Here is a 26,847-nt window from a genome sequence, read left to right as displayed (position 1 = left end):
ACGAATGTAACGGGCTTGTCGGGGGGCGTTTAAAGGGTGTTGATTAAGACTTCAGCTTCCTTAAGGCGAATTATATTCGTAGACTTTATGTACAAGAAGAGACGGAGCGAGAGCGACTGTCGTTGTGTCAGTCGGACTCTCGTGAAGGAGCGAGTTACAGGTTGGAAAATAATGGTTACAATTGGTCACGTATGTCAAGGTGACCTCCACGCACCGTCGGAGTGCTAAGTATACAAAACTGAGACGGTAAACACTGACGGACGACATTCCTATAAGGTGGCGTGATCTATCTGTCGTGGGGTTTTTCCATTGACAATTGTATGCCTAATTCGTGGAGATATTAAATAATAATAATACATTGATATCCTACTATAACACTGCTCGGTCACCTACCAGTGATCGCGACCTCGCGATATATAAAAATCGAAATAGCAGTCTAGGTACCATGAACATACATAGTGGGAGGTTGTCAAGCAGACTGCCTATGATACAATTATATTAAAACACTGGCTATGTAAGAACAGATGTGGAATTATAATATAAATAGGGAGAGGGAAACCACAACGTGTGTGACATGAAACATAAGAAACCTCTCAAAAGATAAATATCAGGACACATGTATAAGAAACTATCAACTGGCATAGTTACAGACAATGAAACGTTGATCTAGCTCCCCCCAAAAAAAAATACAGTAGTGAAACACAGTACAATGTTAAGTATAGGAGCAGCCAGGTTTCTGTCCCCTGACTTGTCTGAGAAAAGGAAAACTACCTTGCCAGTGGCCTCCCGGCATCCAGTCGCCGTGTCTGCACAACCAAATAATCGTGCAGGACAGAGTTTCTCCTAATAAGGTAGCACATGACGACGAGACTGACGAACATCAGAAACATTGGTACAAAAAATCCAGGGTACAGGTAGGGGAGATGCAAATAATCAGGCAGCGTTTCCTCCAGGGTTTCCGCAAACTCTGTTTTGTTCGCGAAAGACAATGAATTAAGGGAATTAGTCACATACGAGATGCTGGAGAAATGAATGTCATCGAGAGACCGTAGAGGAAACACTCGATGGGAAATATTGGCCGTGAAAACCAGACGAATCCGGGACGGGTACGTTGTTATGTTAGTGGAGCGGATATAGCATGCTTCCGCTATGGCATAGTGACCAGTAACCCGTTGATAAGTGGTACCCTCCGGGCAGATGACCGATACATAGAAGGACTGAGGGAAATAAAAATAATGCAGACCCTGAAAGTTCTTATGGAAAACAGGCGTTGGTGTTAGCTGCTTGTAAGGGCACAGGGAAAGAGCGTCAGACGCGTTCACGCGGGTGAGGGCGATCTCGCATACCCCTCCCCGAACTGGAAGGAAGGCAAAGAGAGACGCAGAACAATAGAATCGCCCGAAGACCGTCTCCTTGCAATACTGCAAGAGTGAGTAGCTACCCGTTGAATACAGAGCGAAATCCTTCGCGATTAGAACAAGAGACGGGGACGTGTCCAGGGCCGTTGCGACGGAGGTAATGACGTTTTCCAATACATGCAAGGCCTGATCTAGGAGGAGAAACTGATTCACCTGGTCGATCTGTTTGACAACTATGTTGATAACCTCTACCATCTTATTTGTCTGCTCTAGCAGGACCGCAATGTTAGTATGCAATTGCGCAAGTTTCCTACAATTGGCATTGATCACCCTGCGATTTCGAGCAGCAAAGGAAAGTACATGAGCGTAGTGGTCCCGCAAATCGCGAACGTCCTCGTCGGTAGCCGTACCGAAAAGGAACTTTGAGGCGGACCCAACGATGTTGAGCAACCCCCTCTTTACCCGAGAGTGAACTGAGTGAAAACTATAATCCATGTTTACCTCATCAACTTTTCCCCGTAAGAACAGAATCCTATCCTCCAGTAGTTGAAAAAGAGTCAGAGAGTTGGTACTAGAAGGTGCCTTTGATTCCCTAGTCTTGGTAGCCCGGATGGCGTCTGCCATGCCGAGTAGTTTTTCTGAGACTATCCTGATTGTGTCCGTGGTGTTGGTCAAGGAAGTATATGGATATTTTACGAGGAGCACATCTTCTATGAGGAAGACCTCTCCTATGTGTGCCGTGAGGGCACCAGGCTTCAGGTGGATGGGTGTTGTTGCAAGCAGGGAGCCGAGGGACAATAAGATGGTCAGAAAACGCAACATCATGATCTGAAAGTGGTGGGAATGAAGTATTTAAACCCGTGGTCTCAAGTTATAGCTATGGGTGTTGGGATTATCTTGTTGAACATTTGACTCTGAGGGGGAAGTACCAATATCAAGGTCCAAAGGTGAGGGAATTACTTTCAGACGATCACTGTGAACTTCTAGACTGACTCCACTATTCGACTCGAGAACCTCGAACCGATTTCCCCTGACATTCCGAACAACTCGGTAAGGACCCACGAATTTAACCCCCAGTTTCGAACTCCTTTCCGCTTGCTTAATCATGACTGTGTCACCCTCTTTGAAATTCACCGGGACGGCCTGTTTGTGTTGTTTTGACATCATTTCAACCTTCGTAGCTTTTAACGTACACCTAACTTCTGAGTGTATCTTGGAAAACATATGCATCTGCTGTTGTGCGTACCTATCAATGGTGTAGAGAGGTTGCTGTGGGGTTGTTAGGAAGTCGTACGGAAGACGTTTCTCCACCCCATACAAGATGTAGTAGGGAGACTTCCCCGTAGAGTCGTTTACCGACGTATTTATGGAAGCGGCTATATGCGATAGCCAATCCTCCCAATTATCGTGGAGATCGTTCACGATAGGCCTGAGGACCTGTAAGATTTTCCTATTAGCCCTCTCCGCCAATAAGTAGCGCGAGCCATATTGGCTCTGGGGGAGCTGTAGTAAGTCTATATTAACAACATCCCATGGCGCCTCTGGTACTGGGTATTGCAACATAGGTGCTGGCCCTTTGACGGACCCCTTGTGCTTAGCACAAACGACGCAATGTGCGACATGTTTTTCTACATCAACCCGTAATGTGGGCCAGTAGAATTTTCGTCTGGTGACAGACAGCGTCTTGTCTCTTCCTGGGTGACCCGCAATGGGTGTGTTATGGACCAGCTTAAGCGTCACGGGGACGTATATGTCTGGGATGACCAGTTGGTCTATAGGTACCGGTTTGGTTGGCCATGACCTACAAAGGAGGTTGTCCTCTGATAGGAAGAATTGTGAAAAGGGAACTGGCAATTCAGGAAGGTTTGATTCGTCTCCCGACTCGAGGGCGTAAATTAACCTCTTCCACAGGGTGGTCACGCTGAGCAGTGTGTAGCTCAGGTGAAGTGAAGTTGTGGATGACCTCTGGGGTGGTAATCGCGCCTATCGGAACATTCCGAGATAAGGCATCTGCGACCACATTTGTTTTCCCGGTGATGTATTTTATCTCCGGATTGTATGCTTGGATCGTTAAGAACCATCTTGCCAGACGACCGTGTAGGTTAATTTCCCTTCAAATGATCAGTTATGGCCGCGTGGTCCGTAAACACCACAATTTTGTACCCCATCACAATGTCACGACAGTGCTTCAGAGCCCAGACAATGGCTAGAGCCGCGAGGGGGGTAACAGAATAGTTCTTTCCGGGCTGTAAGTACTCGACTAGCGAACGCTATCACATGCTTTTGCCGGACATATCTGTTTGCATCAGCGCGGCTCCTACTCCACTAGCCGAAGCGTCGGTACAAAGCTGAAAGGGGTCCTTGAAATCCGGAAAGACAAGGACCGGAGCCCGTGTAAGCGCTTTCTTTAAATCCTCAAAACTCGTTTGTTGAGCTGGGAGCCACTGAAATGGTACGTCTTTCTTTAAAAGATGGGTTAGGGGACTCGCGCGAGCTGCGAAGTCCTTAATGAAAGGCCTGTAATAACCTGCGACACCCAAGAAAGACCGTACCTTGTCCGCAGACGTTGGCTGAGGGAACTCGGCAATAGCCTTTATTTTGTCGTCCACTGTGTGGATGCCGAATTCGTCCACGACATGCCCCAAGAACTTGATCCGAGGCTTTAAAAACTCACATTTGGTGATTTTGAGCTTTAATCCGACTTCTTGAAGTCTGTGTAGGACTGCTTTTAGTGTTTCCATGTGTGCATGCACGTCCTTACTTGCTATGATGATGTCGTCTAAATACACATAGACAGAGTTGCCCAGCAGGTCACAAAAAATACTGTTCATTGTCCTTTGGAAAGTCAAGGGAGCTCCTTTGAGCCCGAACGGCATCCTCGTCCACTCATAGTGGCCATGAGGCGTGCTGAAAGCCGTTATTTCACGTGACTCGGGGGCCATGGGCAGTTGCCAGTAGCCACTGACCAGATCAAGACTCGTAAAGACTTTATTTCCTCTACCGAGACACATCAGAAGATCTCTAAGAACGGGAAGCGGAAAATGATCATCCACGGTCGCGGTGTTCACACGCCGAAAATCAATCACAGGACGATAAGAACCGTCTTTCTTTGGAACCAGGAACAAGGGCGAATTCCACGGGGAATTCGATTCTTTGATGACACCTTGTTCTAACATTTCAGAGATAAGTTGTTGCACCACCTCCCTCTGACTGTGGGGGAGCTTGTACGCATTGATATATACAGGATTTGTATTGGGTTTGAACTTAATGTGGTGTTCAGCACACTGCGTAACTCCAAGCGGCTCGCCTGGTAGAGCAAGCGCCCCCCGATAATGCTCCAGAAGCTGGACTAAGGTTGGCTTAATTTCGGAATAGTGTGCAACTTTTAGGAACGCCTCTAAATTAGCTGTGTCTTGTTCGGGAGAAGCCTGACACGCCGAGGTTATGCCTGAGACTTGGGCTGAAGAGTATTCAGCTGGTTACGGGGCGAAATTTCTCCAATACACAGACACTGGCATAATCGAACACCGTGTTTTAAGGATACAGGGATCCAGACGTGTTTATTACCAATGCCTCTGCAAAACCTCCCTCCTTGACTGTTGCAAGAGTTACCTCCACCGTCACGCGGTGTACGTGAGAACTCCGTCGATACACATCACTGCCCGCCGGAGGGCGTTAGGCAAACGGATTTTAACAAGTTTTGCAGCACGATCCGGAACTATATGAGGACCTTCTACGACTGCCGTTACTGTCCGCCACAAGTCTGCAATGGTTTCGTGTGGTTTGACCGTAAGAGGGGACACTTGGGCGGTGGCAGCCCCTGAGTCTGTGGTGGGTTGGTCATTTTCCACCTCTGAGGGTGAGATTACAGTTGACAGAGGCGATGGATTGACCATCCCCTGTATGCGTCGGCCTTGATACACGATCGCGTTGCTTACAGGGTTTATGGCGATGTGCAGGTCTTTCATGGCGTTCAATCCTAAGATCCCATCCACAGGTAAAGCAAACCTGCTAGAGACATAAGAGAAATCTCGAAAAGGACATACTTTTACATGTAAGCTGACTGTTAGTGGTACTCGCCCAAGGATACCCAAAGTGGTGCCCGTCACGCCTACCACATTCAGGTCGTTCTCTTGGAGCGGCCAATTTTCCCCACTCGCTTGTCGTGTCAGTTACCTGTAAGCGGAGTCGGATATGACATTGACTGTGGCACCTGTGTCAACCGCTAAGGTGAGTGAAGTGTTGCCCACCTTGCAAGGGAGGGCAATTATGCTTGTCCGTCCCAAGGCGGCAATGACGGAGTCAAGTTGCTCCCAATTAGTATTTTCCTTAAGGGACACTTGGATGTACGCCTCGGGGCTGTCACGAAGTCATGTCTTTTTATTCTGAGAAGATGAGGAGTGTGGTTTACTGTCCGCTGAGGACTTGTACTTCTGTTCCTCCTTGGCCTTTTGTATTGCAGAACAACTGTCTGAATCATGAAAACAATTCCCGTGGATATGGCAAAAGGCAGCCTTCCGCTGATGGTTTGGCCTAGGGTTCCTGTGTGATGAATGATGCCCGCCCCTGTAACCTCCTGACCTCCTATCTGAGCCCCGTCTCGAATGTGTTGATTCCCTACGTTTCGCGAAACAAGAATGTTCAGAATGTCCTGATTGTTTGCAAAAACTACAGGTGAGAGAGACCTTACTTTGAGCCTGTAATACTGCGGCCGGTGCGAGGGGATGCCGGTGAGGGTGTCCTTGAACCTTGAGTGGGTTGTAAGTATGCAGACGAACCCGGGGGTGAACGAAGTCTGCGGCCTGTAATTGATAAATAATGAGTGCCTGAACATAAGATTACCTTAGTAAATTCACCGGTTGTGGTATCGTGTTCCAGTCCCTCTTCACTTGAAGGACGAGCCAACTGTTGAAAGGTGTCGCCGAGTTTAGCGAGTGTCTTTGGTCATACTATGGTGTAAATCATTTACAAAATAGGAGCATATGATGATAGCTGTAAATATGAACCAATAACCGGAACGTGTATGAATGAATAGTTTGCGTTGAAACCCTAAAAAGGCAAGAAAGAATGGCTAGCAAGGTGCCTGTTTAGACGTAATAGAAGTTAAGGGTATAATGGAATGCCCTAATGATATGGGTATAATGAAAGAATAACTATATAAACAAAGTGGTATGTTAAGTGAGTATACCATTGAAGCTCACGTTTTCTCTCGAGCGGTGAAAAGAAAACGGAGGCAGGGCACACTGATGAAGATTAAATTTGATCAGGGAACTCACACTATACTCAATAGACTCGCTAGCAAACAATAAGAAAGAATCAATATCGTATGCGAATGAACGTTACTCTCACAATTATGACTGAAGAAACAGTGTTAGGAACACAAAAATAAAAAAAATCGTGCCTCTGCACGGATAATAATGAAAATGAGCCGAGTCGGCATATTTGGACAAGAATGGAATATCCACAAATACCAAGATTAATCAGCTGATGTAGTGGAGAGGGCGACGGCCTGTGATGCCCTGGGTGACGTGCAGGCGTTGTAGGCGCGTCAGGAAACCTCGGCCGCGGCCACAGCGGCGGTGAGAGGTGAGGGATGGGCTGACATCGGAGGACTCGCAATGGAGGTTGAAAAACTGCTGACCCAGCAAAATGAGCGGCCGCGGTGCGGGAGCCAGTACACTGCCGCCAGACGTATGATGGCCGCGTCGTCCTTGTTATAGTAAGAGATGGGCGGCGGTGGCAGATAAGACGACTTGGGTGTGTAACCTCTTGAGAAGACGCCTTGCAAGAAACGGTAGTGGGAACAGCTTGCAGGCACCGGGAGATGGCCGCGGGTACCCTTGCTGACTGTATGCCGGAAGAGGTTTGGGCCGATGCTCCCGGCAGCGGCGGTGGTGCCGCCAGCTGTGGAGCGAGGGGCATGCGGGGTGTCCCAAGGTCAGCGGGGCGTGCCTCCTCCTCGCTGGTGTGAATACTTCCGCCGTATCGTGGAGTGGCTTGCAGTGTTCGTAGCAGTGCTGGCTTGAAGCGGGGGAGCGGCTTGTAGATTATGGCCCTCGCGTTCGGCTGCGTAGGCCGGTGGGTGTGCTCGGGGCTTGTAGGCTTGACGCCTATAGAGTTGCTTGTAGCTGGTGTGCTCGAGGCTTGTAGGCTGGACGCCTGCAGAGTTGCTGCTGGTGTGCTCGAGGCTTGTAGGCTGGACGCCTGCAGAGTTGCTGCTGGTGTGCTCGAGGCTTGTAGGCTGGACGCCTGCAGAGTTGCTGCTGGTGTGCTCGAGGCTTGTAGGCTGGACGCCTGTAGAGTTGCACGTAGGTGGCGACTTGTGAGATGCTTGTAGCTGGCGCCTTGTGAGTTGCACGTAGGTGGCGACTTGTGAGATGCTTGTAGCTGGCGCCTTGTGAGTTGCACGTAGGTGGCGACTTGTGAGATGCTTGTAGCTGGCGCCTTGTGAGTTGCACGTAGGTGGCGACTTGGGAGATGCTTGTAGCTGGCGCCGTGTGAGTTGCACGTAGGTGGCGACTTGGGAGATGCTTGTAGCTGGCGCCTTGTGAGTTGCACGTAGGTGGCGACTTGTGAGATGCTTGTAGCTGGCGCCTTGTGAGTTGCACGTAGGTGGCGACTTGGGAGATGCTTGTAGCTGGCGCCTTGTGAGTTGCACGTAGGTGGCGACTTGGGAGATGCTTGTAGCTGGCGCCTTGTGAGTTGCACGTAGGTGGCGACTTGGGAGATGCTTGTAGCTGGCGCCTTGTGAGTTGCACGTAGGTGGCGACTTGGGAGATGCTTGTAGCTGGCGCCTTGTGCGTTGCCGCGGACGGCAGGTGCGGTGCCGCGGACGGCAGGTGCGTTGACTCCTTCTTCCCTTGTACGCCTGTCCCCGGAGTTGTGTTGGTGAGTTCTCGTGGCTTGGAGGAGAACGAGGTAGCGAAGGCACAGGCGCGGGGTGACCGCTGCCAACCAAATGTAACGGGCTTGTCGGGGGGCGTTTAAAGGGTGTTGATTAAGACTTCAGCTTCCTTAAGGCGAATTATATTCGTAGCCTTTATGTACAAGAAGCGACGGAGCGAGAGCGACTGTCGTTGTGTGTCAGTCGGACTCTCGTGAAGGAGTAGCGAGTTACAGGTTGGAAAATAATGGTTACAATTGGTCACGTATGTCAAGGTGACCTCCACGCACCGTCGGAGTGCTAAGTATACAAAACTGAGACGGTAAACACTGACGGACGACATTCCTATAAGGTGGCGTGATCTATCTGTCGTGGGGTTTTTCCATTGACAATTGTATGCCTAATTCGTGGAGATATTAAATAATAATAATACATTGATATCCTACTATAACACGATCTTACAACATATAATAGCGAAGAAATCCGAGGCATAGAGATGCCCCGGCTCAATTCTGCCCGAGGCTCAATTTTGCCATTGACAGGGGCCTATATTTTTCCTTCCCCTGTCGTTATTAATGAATCTCAGGTGTCACAACTTGGTGTGAACATGGCCTAAGTATTCACCTTTGGAAATACGTTGATGTAAATGTGATTGGTATCCTATTTTCTGAGAAAAATGAATGTGCGATCATGGGTGTCGGAGCGCTGCTGGAGGATGGCTTGGCGACGAGGAAAAGCTGCCGAATTTTATGTAATTTCTTATTTAATGGGGCAAATTTTGACATGGTCTTTGTCATCATAATAAAGAATGATGATCATGCTAGCTCTAGACGTCATATCAGACGAAAAGAAGCCCATATACACGAGCTTGAGCTAAGATAACAGAGGCATGTTGATGCCCGGGCTCAATTTTGCCCGAGGCTCAATTTTGCCCGAGGTTCAATTTTGCCCGAGGCTCAATTTTGCCCGTGACACCGCCTTAACACCTGGCAATTCCTGCAGTCGGCAATACAAGACGGACGCGCTCAGCTGCAGAAAACTGTATTGCCGCGCCTGTATTGCCGACTAGGAATTGCCAGGTGTAAAGCCGCCTTTAAATGCGTGGAAGAACATGGCAAGGTCCCAGGCTGGGACCTTGGCTGGGACTCCCAGCCAATAACGCGCAGGTTATCGGCCCAGCTCTCCAGTCAGCGCACGACACCACCCTGGCGTCCGTCAGATTCACGTTGATACAATTTTTCACAAGGTTGGGTGATTCTTTTTTTCTGTTATGAACTCCGGAGAAGAAAATTATGTTGGTCAGAAAGCCGCTCATTCAAGAGGAAGGAAAAGAAGTCGAAAAGAAGATAAATGGAAGCGAGTACTGGCGAAGAAGAAACGAAACAGAGGCGATGGCTACAGAAGTGGAACTACCACCAGGTTAACATAAAACTATTATTTTTTTTATTTAATGTAATAAACTTATGAACTAAAATGAGTAGATGAAGGAAATCAAAACATTGTTCAGGGATGTGTGTAAAAGAATAAGGTAGCCTAGCCCGTAGTCTGCATAGTCCATAGCCTAGAAAATAGCCTAGTCTGCACATCTATGGACATTGATCTTTTTCTCGCATTCTGTTTCTGTAGAATGAGGACTTAATTTTAGCTGAGATAATATTGAAGAGAGAGAGAGAGAGAGAGAGAGAGAGAGAGAGAGAGAGAGAGAGAGAGAGAGAGAATCTCCTTTAGGCTACTCACGTCAGACCATTAATTAGCAATACCAACGATAATAACAATATCAGTTGTTTCAATACTACTACTACTACTAATAATAATAATAATATTAATAATAATAATAATTATGATCATAATAATATTTTTTTCCAATGGAGGAACCGTTAGCTGCATGATGTTCCCTTCTTTATTAACCGCTCCGTTTTTTTAATCACAACATGAGAATGACCATTGCCAGTGGTAGTAGGTTAATGGACTGGGGCGAGGTGTGTCACATTCTGCCACACAGACGAGCCTCCACAAAAATAAATAAACAAATAAATAATGCCCGCTGAAACCAATTAAGAATTCTAAAGGTTGAGGGAAGCTGTGCCTTTTCTGATGTACGATGTTCCCACACCAATAAAAGTAATGTATAGTATTTAGAGGGAACAAAAGAAGAAAGAAAAAAAAGTGTTGTGATACCGTGTGCATTATTTTTCTTGGCGTAGACAGCACACAGAAATTAAATGTCCATATTTTTGGTTCAAATAACTGCAACTATAATGATGAGTAAGGAATGGGGACAGCATTGTTATCAACTGAGAGAGAGAGAGAGAGAGAGAGAGAGAGAGAGAGAGAGAGAGAGAGAGAGAGAGAGACTGATTGACTGACCGACAGAGACTGATATTGACTGACTAACTTTGAATGACTGACTGACTGAGTCTGACCGACTGACTGACAGATTGACTGACTTTGACTGATTGACTAACTTTGACTGACTGACTGACTGACTGATGACTTTGATAGACTGACTGACTTTAACTGGTCGACTGATGACTTTGAAAGACTGATTGACTGACTGACTTTGATTAACTGACTGACTGACTGGCTGACTGACTGACTGACTGACTGACTTTGAATGACTGACTGACTTTAACTGACTGACTGACTGACTGACTGACTGATTGACTTTGACTGACTTTGATTGATTGACTGACTGACTTTGACTGACTGAGTGACTGACTGACTTCGACTGACTGACTGACTTTGAGTGACTGACTTTAACTGATTGACTGACTGACTTTGAGTGACTGACTTTAACTGATTGACTGACTGACTTTGAGTGACTGACTTTAACTGATTGACTGACTGACTTCGACGGACTGACTGACTGAATCCGACTGACTGACTGACTGACTGATTGATTGATTGACTGAATCCGACTGACTGACTGAATGACTGACTTTGACTGATTGACTGACTTTGACTGATTGACTCTGACTGACAGATGACTTTGATAGACTGACTCACTAACTTTAACTGGCTGACTGATGACTTTGATAGACTGATTGACTGACTAACTTTGACTGACTCACTGACTGACTGACTGACATTGACTGGCTGACTGATTTTGACTATCTGACTGGCTTTGGATGACTGACTGACTTTGACTGACTGACTGACTGACTTTGACTGACTTACTGATTAACTGTGACTGACTGACTGACTTAAACTGACTGACTGACTTTGACTGACTGACTTTAACTGACTTACTGATTGACTTTGACTGACTGACTTTAATGACTGATTGACTGACTGACTTCGAGTGACTGATTGAAACCGACTAACTGACTGACTGAATGACAGACTGACTTCGACTGACTGACTACCTTTGAGTGACTGACTTTAACTGACTGATTGATTGACTGACTTCAACTGACTGAATCTGAGTGACTGACTGACTGACTGACTGATTGACTGACTGAATCCGACTGACTGACTGACCGATTGACTTTGACTGACTGATTGACTTTGACTAACTGACTGACTTTGACTGACCGACTGACTGACTGTGACTGACTGACTGACTGACTTTGATGGACTGACTTACTGATAGACTTTGACTCACTGTGATTGACTGACTGACTTTAACTAACTGACTGATTTTAACTGACTGATTGACTGACTGACTGACTAACTGACTGACTTTGGCTGAGTGACTTTAACTGACTGATTGACTGACTAACCTCGACTGACTGACTGACTGATTGAATCCAACTGACTGAATCCGACTGACTAACTGAGACTGACTTCGACTTACTAACTGACTATAACTGACTAACTGACTGACTTTGAAACTTTGAATGAGTAACTGACCTGACTTTGATTTACTGAATGACTGACTGACTTTGGCTGACTGGCTCTGACTGACTGACTGACTTTCACTGACTGATTGACTTTGACTGACTCTAACTGACTGAATGAATGAATAGCTTTGACTGAGTGACTGACTTTGATTGACTGACTAATTTTTACTGAACGATTGACTTTGACTGACCTTGAATGATTGACTGATTGACTGAGAGATTATGACTGACATACTATGGCTGACAAACTTTGACTGACAAACTTTAACGACTGACTGACTGACTTTGAATGAATTTGACTGCCTTTGACTGACTGCCTTTGACTTAGAGAGAGAGAGAGAGAGAGAGAGAGAAAGGGCCTACAACAGTAATTATATATACACTTGTATTTGCCTTTCATAAATCGACCTGTCCACATCAGCATACAAAGCCTTGCAGGCACACGTATACATACCTCATGGCAGAGCACCTCACGAGATACATGCAAGCACATGCATATAAGCATGCATGCATATACATGCATATAAGAATTCACATACACGCTCACAATTGAAGCCAACAAGCCAACAATTTCCAAGGGTAGTTTTTTTCCCTTCCCTTCCCTACCCATCTCTCCCTCTGTCTTCCCTTCTTTTCCTTCCCCTGTAAGCCTCCCTGCCCTTCCCTTCCCTAGCCTACCCTCCTCTTCCCTTCACTAACCTTCCTTCTGCTTCCTCTCCTTACCATTCCCTTCCTACCCTTCTTCCTACCCTTCTCTTGCCTTTCTCACTCTTTTCTCACCACACATTCCTTTCTCTTCCTTTCCCTTACTTAACTCTTACCTAAAAACGACACAGTATTTGCCGTTCTCATGCCATGGTGTCAAGACCTCGTGCCTCTATAAATAACTCGTTTTCGTGCAAGAGACATCCCACAAAATGGGGTTTTAAGATTATGAGATCTTCTGTTAGGAAAATTCCGAGTAACATCGAAATCCACAATCATCCTATTATGAATTTAAGGCATTGTACACAAATTTACCCGTCTGCAACTGTGCAACATCTGGTGACGCTTATAGTTTGTAACCTCGGTGAGCAAAACAACCATTGTGTGACATCATTCTTGGATTGGGATAATCTCTGACTTTATAGACTACACCAAGAAACTCTGTGGAGATCAGTTATGAATGCCCCGCCCGTGCAGCAGATCCACACAATTCAGGAAATGCGTCGTAGGAATGTGGCGCCCCCTTATACGGAGCAATATGTATGCGTGAAATATCCATCAGTGTTTGTTGTAAATGCCACGCACACACGAGGGAACAGGAAATGCGTCGTAGGAAAGCGGTGCTCCCTTTCTCGGAGAACACGTGGAACATCTATCACTCCTTGGTCGCGTGAAGACAAGCTTTATCACCGGAAGGCGATTGCGATATCACTGGAGCTAAATTGCCTTACCATTCCCCTAACCCTTGGACGCTTACCATTTTGGCCTTAATGTCCTTAGTGGTGAAGGGTCACTATTCTGCAGCGCTGGGTTACTGTTTGAGCGAGGATAGGGAACTGGCGGGGGAAAGTGGCCCGTATTCTTAAACGCCACAATGCTCAAGGCACACGTATACGGCAAGGCTTTCCAAGGAGGTGCGGGGATATCCAGGGGTAGTTTTATGACCCTTGTGGTAGTCTGATCCTTCATCTGTACCATGAACCTAAAAAAACACTCATTAGAACCCGACATTTCCAGGGGTAGTTTTATGACCCTGGTGGTAGTCTGACCCTTCATCTGTACCATGAACCTGAAAAAAACACTCATTAGAACCCGACATTTCCAGGGGTAGTTTTATGACCCTGGTGGTAGTCTGACCCTTCATCTGTACCATGAACCTAAAAAAACACTCATTAGAACCCGATATTTCAAGGGGTAGTTTTATGACCCTGGTGGTAGTCTGACCCTTCATCTGTACCATGAACCTGAGAAAACACTCATTAGAACCCGATATTTCAAGGGGTAGTCTTATGACCCTGGTGGTAGTCTGACCCTTCTTTTGTGCGTAGAACCTGAAAAAACACTCATTAGAACCCGATATTTCAAGGGGTAGTTTTATGACCCTGATGGTAGTCTGACCCTTCATCTGTACCATGAACCTGAGAGAACACTCATTAGAACCCGATATTTCAAGGGGTAGTCTTATGACCCTGGTGGTAGTCTGACCCTTCATCTGTACCATGAACCTGAGAAAACACTCATTAGAACCCGATATTTCAAGGGGTAGTCTTATGACCCTGGTGGTAGTCTGACCCTTCATCTGTACCATGAACCTGAGAAAATACTCATTAGAACCCAGTATTTCCAGGGGTAGTCTTATGACCCTGGTGGTAGTCTGACCCTTCTTTTGTGCGTAGAACCTGAAAAAACACTCATTAGAACCCGATATTTCAAGGGGTAGTTTTATGACCCTGATGGTAGTCTGACCCTTCATCTGTACCATGAACCTGAAAAAATACTCATTAGAACCCGATATTTCAAGGGGTAGTCTTATGACCCTGGTGGTAGTCTGACCCTTCATCTGTACCATGAACCTGAAAAAACACTCATTAGAGCCCGACATTCCCAGGGGTATTTTTTTCCCTTTCCTTCCTTACCCATCTCTCCCTTTGCCTTCCCTTCCTTTCCCTCCCCTAAGCCATCCCTCCCTTCCCTTCCCTAACTTACCCTCCTCTTCCCTTCACTAGACTTCCTTCCTCTTCCTTCAATTCCCTTCCCTTCCCTTCCTCACCCATTTCTTTCCAAACATTCCTTCCTCTTCCTTCCCTACCCTCCCTTTCCCTCCATACCCTTCCATTCCTTCCTTCCTTCCTTACCCTTCCCTTCCCTTCCCGTCCCTACCCTTCTTTTCCCTTCCTCACCCATTTCTTTCCAAACATTCCTTCCTCTTCCCTTCCCTACCCCTCCCTTTCCCTCCATACCCTTCCATTCCCTTCCCTTCCCCTCCATACCCTTCCCTTCCCTTCCCTTCCTTACCCTTCCCTTCCCTTCCCTTCCCTACCCTTCTCTTCCCTTCCTCACCCTTTTCTTTCCCAACATTCCTTCCTCTTCCCTTCCCTACCCCTCCCTTCCCCTCCATACCCTTCCTTTCCCTTCCTTACCCTTCCCTTCCTTTCCCTTCCCTTCCCTTCCCTTCCGTACCCTTCCCTTCCCTTCCTTACCCTTCCCTTCCCTTCCTTCCTTTTCTTTCCAAACATTCCTTCCTCTTCCCTTCCCTACCCTTCCCTTCCCCTCCATACCCTTCCCTTCTCTTCTCTTCCTTACCCTTCCCTTCCCTTCCCTTCCCTACCCCTCCCTTCCCTTCCTTACCCTTCCCTTCTCTTCCCTTCTCTCTCTCTCTCTCTCTCTCTCTGGCCGTCGTAGGGAGAGGTACTGGTCGCTCCGAGCCGCGCTAGCCGCGGGACATGTGCTCCAAATCCCTCAAACCTCACTACCCAGGGATAACACACTAGAGCAACGCGACTACATACGTGTCTCTGTTTAATAAAGACGCATACTGCAATACCATCATCTCTAATACCATCATCAGCAAGCAACATGGATTCGTCTACCTCTGTACTCGAGACAACACGTGTGGAAAACAAGAATGAACCTTTCATGGCAAATCCTACCACATAATACCTTCACAACCTCACCAAAGTGCAACTGCAGAAACACTGCCGCAATATAGGACAAACAAATGTGTGGGCCAACAAAGATCAGCTCGTGGAAATGATAATGGCAAACCACAGCGACGGAGCTCCTTCACCGTGCAGCACATCGACAACCAACAAACGCTGTAGTGTTAACAATCATTCTTGTGAACGCGGAAGTCCAGCATCTCTCAACAGCGAAAGTGAAAGTGAACGTGCTGTGTACCCCCGTAGTGAATCCATCTGTGCAGCATCTCAGAGCAGTGATCGTGACAAAAGTCCTGCATCTCTCAACAGCGAAAGTGAAAGTGAACGTGCTGTGTACCCCCGTAGTGAACCCGTCAGTGCAGCATCTCAGGACAGTGATCGTGACAAAAGTCCTGCATCTCTCAACAGCGAAAGTGAAAGTGTAGCATCTCAGGGCAGTGATCGTGACAATGTTCTCTCACATGGCAGTAACTCAAACTCAAGTAATGACCCTCAAGAACCTACAGTGAATCACAAGAAACTGGAGTGTGAAATACATAAACTGTACGGAATGCTGCAAAGTATGAACAACGAAATCGAACACTCATACGAGGAAATAAAGAAAATGAACACCTGTTTCCATCATTTGGATGAACGCCTAACTAAACTTGAAAGGATCATAAGTAGAGGAGGTCATAGTGACGTTAATACTGAGGTCAGAAATACGGTGAGCCTAACTAGCCTAAGCCACCGTATCAGTGATCTGGAGGAAAAAGCGAGTGAAAACACACAGGCAAGTGGTAATACAAGTGATGTGCACCAGACAACACAGCCTAATCATGACTCTCCAGTGAAAAAACATCTAATTCTTGGTGACGTCAATCTCAGCAACATCCAGGTATCCGATTTATCAGACAGCTGGAGTGTGAGAACATTAGGGGAGGCAAACTATGATCTCATGAGCTGCTGGGTGAAAGAAAAACTCTCCTGGTCTCCCGCCACTTGCATAATCTACGCTGGCCTTTTTGACATTCTGGAAAGATCCGAGTACACAGTAGCCCTGGATAACCTCGGAGCCTTGATCAGTGAACTAAAAACGAAAAACGAAAACATGGACATCTATGTCAGTCAGCTGGTGCCAAGCCTGCAGAGTGATACATTGCAGGCCAAAATAAATGACTTCAATGAACACCTACAAAAATGGGGTAATGAAAATGAAATACCCATCATAAACCCTGACCCGCTATTCAGGCTGGGGGATGGTAACATTGATGAGGATTGCTACTACGCTTATGGCCAGCACCAAGGATCCATGCTTATCAGACTAGGGGCCACAAGACTACTTCGTGCCATGGCTGGCCAGTGTACGCCTCTCCAGGGACACATTAACAAGGAAAATCTCAAAAAACATCTCCAGTCACACTACCTCCACAAACATCCTAACAAGCAAACACAGAGGACACCTGGCCACCACCCCACCCCCACCTCACCAGCACACCAGGTGGACAGCGACGGATGGAGAAGGGCGGGGCGGCACCACGCACCCCAATCAGCCCAGGCCCACCACCCTAATCCTTCTCGCCACCCCCATCCTCACCCTGCTGGGAACCACGGAAGGTGGAACAGTGACCTTAATCCTCCGCGCCACCCCCACCCCTACCCTCATGGGGGTCACGGAAAGCGGGACAGTAACCTGACAACACCTGGTCCCACACCTGAAGATAGGAGGGGCACTAACCCTCACTACCCGACCTCCCACCTCCGATATGACAACTCTCAACAGCATCTCTCCATGGATGGACTAGAAGCCACCCCACCCCCCCACCCAGAGCTCCACACCATCACCACCACTGCAACCATGGCCACGCAGAAGAGGAGCGTGCTACAACTGTGGAAACAAACCACACGCAAAACACATGCAGGTTTGACCATAAAATACGGTGCACAACATGTTACCAATTAGGCCACAAAATAGACTATGTAACTTCTACAGAGGATAGGTCATTGGCGAAGAAGACGTTGCCGTTGAACATTATAGTAAAGCTAAGGACGGTCTCTCCATAGAACACATCAATGCCCAGTCTCTTCTATCTAGCTTCGAGGAAATAAAATTACTATTATATGACCGTGATATTGACATTCTCTGTGTTAGTGAGACTTGGCTTCATCAACAAACACCTGACTCACTAATAATAATACCAGGTTACAATTTATTTCGACACGATAAGGGCCGCGGAGGTGGAGTGTGTCTTTATGTTAAGGATAATCTAAGCTCCAAGATCATTACACCAGATGTTGAACCCTGTACTGGAATCGAAAACATATGGATCACAGTTCAAAGCAGAAAACTACCATCAATCATTGTAGGATGCTTATACAGACATCCCAAAGCCCCCGCTACCTCATATGATTATCTAATGGAAGTCTTCAAGCACGTTAACCTAAGAAAGAAACCCATGTATGTGTTCGGCGATCTTAACGATAACCTTCTAGTTAACAACAGCAACCTGCAGAAAATAATTGAAGCTTGCGGTTTATTCCAAGTAATAAGTAAACCAACACGTGTCACCCCCCAGTCTGCCACACTACTTGATGTCCTAATCACAAACAAAAAAGAAAGTATTGTTGCCTCTGATTGCCTTCCCAGTACTATCGCAGATCACGACATGATTATCTCAGAAATCGACATCAGCAAACCCAAACGGACAAAAATAAAGAAAACTTTCAGAAGCATGGCCACATACAATAAAGATAACTTTTGTGAAGCATTGCTAACCAGCTCAGACTGCTTAAATAGTATCACGTTAACTGATGACATTGACGAACAGGTGAATATACTTAACACAATATTCAATTCTTGCCTAGATCAAGTTGCCCCAATGACGACTAAATATATAAATAGACCACCTGCTCCCTGGATTGACAAAGAAGTAAGAGATAACATGAAGTACAGGGATAGCTTACAAGGCCAGCTAAAATTAGATCGACACAACACACAACTTTACAACAAATATAAAGAAGAAAAGAAACGCGTTAAGGATAAGCTCCACAAGGCAAAAACGACATACTATCATAATAAATTCCGCCAAAGTAAAGGCAACTCGTCACAAATGTGGAGTAATATTAGAGGTATAGTGCCTAACAATAAACCTAATAACAACATCATCACTAACGAAGATATTAATGACAAGGCGGAGGATTTTAACAACTACTTTGCTAACGTAGGAAGAGAAACTTTTGAGAGGTGCAAAAATGACTCTACTAACAATAATACTAACTCAGACAACGTACGAGTAACTCATGACACTATTGATAACTTAGACACAAATAACTTCTTCAGACCTAAACCAGTTGATGTTGAGACTGTAATTCTAACGATATCCAAACTAAAGGAGACCAAAGCTGTAGGTAGCGATGGCATTTCTTTAAATTTCACAAAGACAGCCTTTTGTTACAGCCTTCTACCTAACATGCATATTCAACACCTCAATAGCAACATGTAAATTTCCCACCCCATGGAAAAATGCCATTGTTGTCCAGATTTTTAAAGGAGGGGATAGCAATATCAACTCCAATTACAGACCTATATCTCTCCTCCTGTGATATCAAAGGTCTTAGAAAAATTGTAGCTAAGCAACTTTCTGACCACCTAGAAGGGAATGCTTTACTTTCTAACTCTCAACACGGATTCAGGCCGGAGCTATCTACTGAAACTGCTCTCACAGTAATATCCAATAATGTATATAGTAACCTAGATAACAAGAGAATTACTCTGATAACTTTATGTGACTTATCGAAGGCATTCGACAGTGTTAACCACGACATTTTACTGCAGCGATGCCTTAAACTACGTATAGACCCTTTCTGGATCCAAGACTACCTATCAAACAGAACTCAATCAGTCCGGCTAAACAATCACATATCACCCAAATCCTTAATAACACATGGAGTCCCACAAGGCTCTATCCTTGGCCCTATTCTTCTTACTATTTTTGTTAATGATATCTCAGATCACATCAGCGACTGTATACTGGTTCAGTACGCAGATGACACACAGTTTATCCACAGTGACAACATTAATAACATAGACCAGCTAATAACCAGAGCTAAAGTAACACTGTCGAATGCCAAGACTTACTTCCTAAGTGGCCTTATGTTGAATTCTAACAAAACCCAATTTATATTTATCGGCACACGGCAACTGTTATCGAGCTTACCAGATGATATGACCATCAACTTTGACGGAAGTGATATACCAATAAGCAAACATGTTAAAATATTGGGTGTTTACTTTGACAAGTACATGACGTTCGACACACACATACATCAACTCAACAAAAAAGTAATAGGGGTTATAATGTTCATAAACAGAATTAAGGACATATTTGATAAGGACACCAGAATGATTGTTATCAAGACACTAGTGTTAAGTCTAATCAATTACGGACTAAAAATATGGGGCAACACCAATGAGACCCTCATGCAGCGAGTGCAAAAACTGCAAAACTTCGCTGCCAAAGTTGCTGCTGGGGGCTACAAAAGACGCGACCGTGCTACTCCTGTGTTACAAGAACTAAAGTGGATAAAGATGAAAGAAAAAGTGAAATTCGATCAGTGCATAATGGTGTATAAAGTGACCCATAAATATTATCCTGAGTGGCTACTAAACTTACCATATGTAACACAAATTAACGAACTTGTAACGAGACAAAACGGAGACCTATTTATCCCAAGAGTGAGAACAGACAATGGTGCGCGGTCACTATTAGTAAGTGGACCAAGAGCATGGAACAAGCTCCCCCCTAATATAAAAGAACTCCCGTCACTCACGAGCTTCAAGAAAGCCCTAACTATTCACGCTCTTCAAGGAGGCTTTTGCTAAAGAACGCGTGAAGGACATAATATACACTTATCTAGTACATATGTATTATATCTAGCAAGTTCCTATATATGATATCCCATGTAAATATTTAGTAATTAAGATAAAAGATTAGTTAAAGAAAGTCTTATATATGATATCTGTACTACATGTAAAGTATTTAGTAATTAAGAGAAAAGCCATTGTACATTGTACTTTAATGGAATAAAGCATTCTGATTCTGATTCTGATTCTGATTCTTACTGCCATCTGCTGACTCTCTCTCTCTCTCTCTCTCTCTCTCTCTCTCTCTCTCTCTCTCTCTCTCTCTCTCTCTCTCCTTTTTTTGTCTAGTCTTCTTTTATTCCGCTCACCTATCTTCTAATTTACTCCTGCTTATGTTCATTCTCTCCCAGTTTTAATTCTACGTTTTCATCTTTTTTTCCTTTTTCATCTTTCAGTTTTTTTCTATTCATCGTTTTTTCAATTTTTCCTTTTTTTCCTTTTTCGTCTTTCATTACTTTTTCTCCTCATTTTTTATTGTTTTTTCTGACGTTCTTCGTTTTACATTCTGCTCAAATTTAACGGTTTCCCATTGATTTTCTTTTTTTGATTCTCCGTTTTCCTTCTTCCTTTTCCTCTTCTACTTCCTTCCAGTCCTCACGCTCTTCTTCTTCCTCTTTATCCTATTCCTAATTTTGCTTTTTATCTTTTCTCTTTTTTTCTCTTCCCTCTCATTTTTTTCTTAATTATGCTTTTACATCTTTTCTCTCCCACGTCTATCTCAATCTACTCTTTCAATCACTTCCTCTTCCTCTTCTACTTCCTTCTAAGCATACAGGCAAGAGCATTCTAATACCTTTCATTTAAATATAGTTTTAAAACAGGTGGTCGTTCAGACAACTCCTTACATAACGTTTCTTGTTCTGAGGTGCAACACGACCCCACTATCCCTGCCTAAGGTTTTTTGTAAGACAATATTTTCTATTTTTTCATTTGAAATATAAGATAAGAAATGTAACACACATGCGTCCAAACACTCCCCACAGATGCGACACTCTTGAACAATTTGTTCCGTAGAAGTGGCACCGTTCCATGGGATGCGTTCCTCTGCATGGTGATTTTAGTCAGCTGGCGAGCCGTTCCTCTCAGTGTGATTGTGGTGCTTCTTGGCACTCCTCAGTCTCTGTTATCACCAGTCAGCGACAGTTACTGTTCAGCGGGTGTTGAGAAATGCACCTGGAGTGTACGTCACCTGTACGTCGCTGAACATTTGAGTTTGATCACGACGCTGTGTACTCGCCCGGTGCTCACAGAAACTCGCCACCACTCGGCTTTGCGCCTCTTGGCGCGACTTCTGCTGCGGGAGTTGGTGCCTGATGTGTCTGTCCCTCGTAGAAATGCCTTGTTTCGTATCTGGGCGGGACGTGGCTGCTGGCGTTGTGCTGGCGGTGCTGTGAGTGGCGGCTGTTGGTGTAGTTGTGTGCAGCATACCAGCCACTGTTTTGCTGGAAGGAGTCGTTGCTCCGCTGTGCCGGCCTCTCGAGGTGCCGAGGTGCGCCACGCAGCGAGTTAGAGGCGGATCTAACGGGCTGCTGGTGAGGCCTCGAGGTAAAGTTGGGAGGCTGAGTGACTTGGAGCGGCGCGGCGTATCTGAAGGTGTCGTGGCCACGGTACACCTCACGTTCCTTAACGGGGGCGCGGAGGTTACCAAGGTTGAAGGGCACATGTCTTGGACAGGTGGACCGTGGCATCTTTTCTTTCTTCAGGATACCTTTAGGAGACTTCCCTTCAGTAGTGGTATTCATTTGTGCACAGCGAGCTGCTCCAACTGTTTGCTGGTGTCGTGTGTTGTGTTTCTTTACCGCGTCCTTTGCTGACCCTTTCTGTGGCTTCACTGTTCTCTCCTTTCGCCTGTCCAGCTCAGGACGGATGCTGGAGAGAGGGAAGCCATACCTGAAGTAGTCGTAGCCACAGTACAGCTCACGATCCTTGACGAAAGTGTTCAGGTTCTGGAAGTTAAAGCGCACACATTTATGAGCGGTGCTGGCCGTCTTTCCTTTCTTGAGGATCCCTGTGAGATGTTGTGGCTCATTGATTTTGTTGTCTGCATCTGTTGCTTCCTCTGTTACTGTTTTCTGAGCCTCTGGCAGTTTGTTTACTGCTTCCTTTGCTGGCTCTTCCTGTGGCTCCACTGCTCTCTCCTTTAGGCTTTTCAGCTCAGGACGAATGCTGGAGAGAGGGAAGCCATACTGGAAGTAGTCGTAGGCACAGTACAGCTCACGAATTTTGACGAAAGTGTTCAGGTTTTGGAAGTTGAACCTGATAGTTTTCTTGACCGGGGTTTGAGATGCATCCCGCTGTTTGAAGCTGCTGATAAGGGGCATCTTTTCCGGTGGGCCGGTAACGGCCTTGCTCCTGCTGGAAGGAGCGTCCCCAGCCGTGCCTTGGTGCCCGGAGGGGAGCTCATCGTATACCTCCTTTATTTTCTCTCTCTTGACCATGTGCAGAGTAATTACGAGAGTGTGAACCCTCTTGCCATGGCTCTCCAATTGCGTGCAGTCTTTTTGTGCGACTGTTGTATCATCCACTGGCTTGTGGACCTTCTCTCTCTTCACCAAGTGGATTATGATGATGAGAGTTTGACGCCTCTTGCCAGTGGCCTCCTTTTCGCCCTTCCCCACCACCCCATCAGCATCCAGCAGGGTGTCGGAGGGGATCTCCTCCTCCACCACTGAGAGAGGCTGAGCAGCCTTCTTCAGGCAGACCAGGGCCTGTTGCCCTGCATCGGCCTGGGCACCCGCGTTTTCGGTTTCCTCGACGATGTCGTCAGGTTCCTCGGAGGGGCTGCGGCGCTTCCGCCTGGCGAAGAGCCAGCCGAAGCACCCGCAGCACCAAGACTTCTTCACTTGTTTTTGTTGAGTCATTTTAATGTAAATGAACAATCTTTAGCAGGAACGTGCAGGTCATCAACTCTGCCTCTTCTGGGATGGCTTCTCCTCGTCGTGTGCCGCCTTGGCTAAACCGACCACTGGCGGGGACGCTCAAAGAAAAGGCTGAAAGTGTAACGCTGGGGCGATGGGACGTAATGCAGGTGACGAAATGTTGCTGGGAGTAGTGCGCCCATCCCACGCCCACGCCCTCATGCTCCTCCTGACACCCACACCAACCCACACAACCCACTCCCTCATCCCTGGCCGAATGATTGCTACCAGTATTACGCCCATGCCAACCCCGCACCCACGCCCTCATGCCACCCACACCAACCCACACAACCCACTCCCTCATCCCAGGCCGAATGATTGCTACCAGTATTACGCCCATGCCAACCCCGCACCCACGCCCTCATGCCACCCACACCAACCCACACGACCCACTCCCTCATCCCTGGCCGAATGATTGCAACAAGTATTACGCCCATGCCAATCCCGCACCCACGCCCTCATGCTCCTCATGCCACCCACACCAACCCACACAACCCACTCCCTCATCCCTGGCCGAATGATTGCTACCAGTATTACGCCCATGCCAACCCCACACCCACGCCCTCATGCCACCAACCCACACAACCCACTCCCTCATCCCTGGCCGAATGATTGCAACAAGTATTACGCCCATGCCAACCCCGCACCCACGCCCTCATGCTCCTAGCTCCTTCTACTCACACCAACCCTCATAATTCATCCCCTCACCTTCACCTAAACCTGCCGGCGCCGCAACACACATCTCGTCACACCGAGAAGCCGCCGTGAGCTGGGACTGGCCGCATCGTGCCCACCTTACCCAATGAACCACTCGGCCGAAAATTCTTCCCACAAGCCCAGCAAGAACTTCGTATTATTAATCTTACAAGAATAATAACATGTCACACAAATATATTTCCCTTATATTGATTATTGGCAATGAAGGGAGGCGTACAAAATATTTACAGTTACAAATATTTAGCTGCTGCAACAATACGATTTCTCGGGTAGTTTTTTTCTCCTGAATTTTCACAGATGACGCGTTCAGCGGCGTGAGGCTTTGTTAACTACTGGATCGTCCCGCCTTGCCCTCCAGGAGCCTTGGTGATGGATTTGCCTCTTGTTAGCATTGAACTACACACACACACACACACACACACACACACACACACACACACACACACACACACTCTCTCTCTCTCTCTCTCTCTCTCTTATCTCTCTCTCTCTCTTCTTTTTTGTCTAGTCTGCTTTTATTCCGCTCACCCATCTTCTAATTTACTCCTGCTTATGATCATTCTCTCCCAGTTTTAATTCTACGTTTTCATCTTTTTTTTCCTTTTTCATCTTCCACTCTTTTGTATTCATCGTTTTTTTTTCAATTTTTCCCTTTTTTCCTCTTTACTTTTTTTCATGTTTTTTCTTCATTTTTATTTATTTTGTTTTTTCTGACGGTCTTCGCATAACATTCTGCTCAAATTAAACTGTTTCCCATTGATTTTCCTTTTTTTGATTCTCCTTTTTCCTTCTTCCTTTTCCTCTTCTACTTCCTTCCAGTCCTCACTCTCTTCTGTTTCCTCATTACCCTACTCCAAATTTTCCTTTTAATCTTGTTCTTTTTTTCTTCCTTTCATTTCTTTCTAAATTTTGCTTTTACACTTTTTCTCTCCCACGTCAACCTTCTCAATCTCCTCTTTCAATCACTTCCTCTTCCTCTTCTACTTCCTTCTACTCCTGACTCGCCTCTTCTTCTTCCTCATTATCCTACGCCAACTTTGCTTTTTATCTCATATCTTTTTTTTCTTCCATCTCAATCTCCTCTTTCTCCTCGTCTTTCAATCACTTCCTCTTCCTCTACCTCTTCCTCTTTTACTTCCTTCTAATCCTCACACTCTTCTTCTTCCTCATTGTCTTATTCCTAATTTTGCTTCTAATCTTTTGTTTTTCTTTCCTCTTTTCTTTTTTAATGTTGCTTTTACATCTTTCCTCTCGCAAGTCTGCTTTCTCAATCTCCTCTTTCTCCTCCTCTTTCAATCACTTCCTCTTCCTCTTCTACTTTCTTCCAGACCTCACGCTCTTCCTTCTCATTATCGTACTCCAAATTTTGCTTTGAATCTTTTTTTTCATCCCTTTCATTTTTTTTTATGTTGCCTTTACACATTTTTTTCTCGCACGTCAATCTTCTCAATCTCCTCTTTCTCCTCCTCTTTCAATCACTTCCTCTTCCTCTTCCTCTTCTACTTCCTTCCAGTCGTCACGCTCTTCTGCTACCTCATTATCTTACTCCAAATTTTGCTTCTAATCTTTTTTTTTTTCCTGCCTACCCTCTCATTCTTAATTTGGCTCACATCTTTTCTCCCGCGCGGCCATTCTCCAAACCCTCTTTTACTTCCTCATTATCTCAATCTAAATTTTGTCATCCATTTTGTTTTTTTTCCTTTCATCTCTTCCTCTTACTCCTCCTCCCCATCCGTGTTTTAACTTATCCTTCCTTTTATTTCGTTTTTTCAGCCTTATTCGTATATTTTTTTATCCTTCTTCTTTTCTGTTTGTATCGTCTGTTTTGTCTTTTTTGTCTTTCCATTTTATTGTTCTTGCCTTTCATCTTCCTCCTTCCTCCTATTTCAATTTTGTATGTTATTTTTGTTTTTACTAGTACTTCCTCGTTTTGCTTTTCTGCGTTTTACATTCTCATAATATTAATCTTCCCAATTTCTACCCATTTAAATACTCTCTTTTGTTTCTCTTCTTTCCCATCCGTGTTTAGTTTCTCCTTTTTATTGTTTTCTTCCAACTTTTTCTATTTCTTTTCATATCCTCTTACTTTTTCATATATTCTAAGTCTTATTTCGCCTCTTATCCCTTCTCCCTACTCTGCCTTGCTTTAATTCTTCCATTGCCTTTCTCTTAACTCTCCTTTTTGTATCCTCACGTTCTTTGAGTTCTAATTCCTTGACATTTTTTCTTCCGCTTCCTTCTCCCGTTTTCTTGTTCATCTTCTTGTTTCGTGTTTGCATATTTTGTTTTCACCTCATCTAATATTTTTTTCCTTTACTTTTCTTCTCCGTTCCTCTACTTTTCCTTCTTTTCTTAATCTTATTCCTTCAAAACTCTCACTTACTCATACTTATTATTTCCATATTTCTCCTTCTCTTCTTTTTTTCTACTCAAAAACTTTCCTTCGATATTTGGGTTCCCCTTTTATCATTTTCCTCCTATTCTCTTCCTCTTTTGCAGTAGTGGTGGTGATGGACTGGTGGGGGGCGGCTGTATGGTAGTTCTGGCGGTTGAAGTGCCTGCCATGATGGTATTAATGGTAG

At 45.6% G+C, this 26,847-nt stretch overlaps 1 protein-coding gene across 2 annotated transcripts; it reads right to left on the bottom strand.

The window, feature by feature from the left end:
* Window positions 1–251: 251 nt before the first annotated feature.
* On the bottom strand, window positions 252–7,003 carry LOC126992355 (uncharacterized). 2 transcript variants are annotated; one of them, XM_050851061.1, is made up of 3 exons: window positions 6,830–7,003; window positions 6,049–6,160; window positions 252–2,186 (listed from the first exon to the last, which is right to left on the bottom strand). In XM_050851061.1, exon 3 carries the CDS (start codon window positions 2,181–2,183, stop codon window positions 768–770), a length of 1,416 nt encoding a protein of 471 aa, XP_050707018.1. In that variant the 5' UTR covers window positions 2,184–2,186; window positions 6,049–6,160; window positions 6,830–7,003; the 3' UTR covers window positions 252–767. The 2 variants fall into 2 exon arrangements, with proteins under 2 accessions (XP_050707018.1, XP_050707017.1); XM_050851060.1 differs by lacking the exon at window positions 6,830–7,003 and having other exon boundaries at window positions 6,049–6,791.
* Between the last annotated feature and the right edge of the window lie 19,844 nt (window positions 7,004–26,847).

This window comes from Eriocheir sinensis, unplaced genomic scaffold (genome assembly GCF_024679095.1).
Source record: "Eriocheir sinensis breed Jianghai 21 unplaced genomic scaffold, ASM2467909v1 Scaffold45, whole genome shotgun sequence".
In the NCBI taxonomy this organism is placed as follows: domain Eukaryota; kingdom Metazoa; phylum Arthropoda; class Malacostraca; order Decapoda; family Varunidae; genus Eriocheir; species Eriocheir sinensis.
The sequence above is the reverse complement of the archived record's forward strand: the minus strand, read 5'-3'. Positions and strand labels throughout refer to the sequence as shown.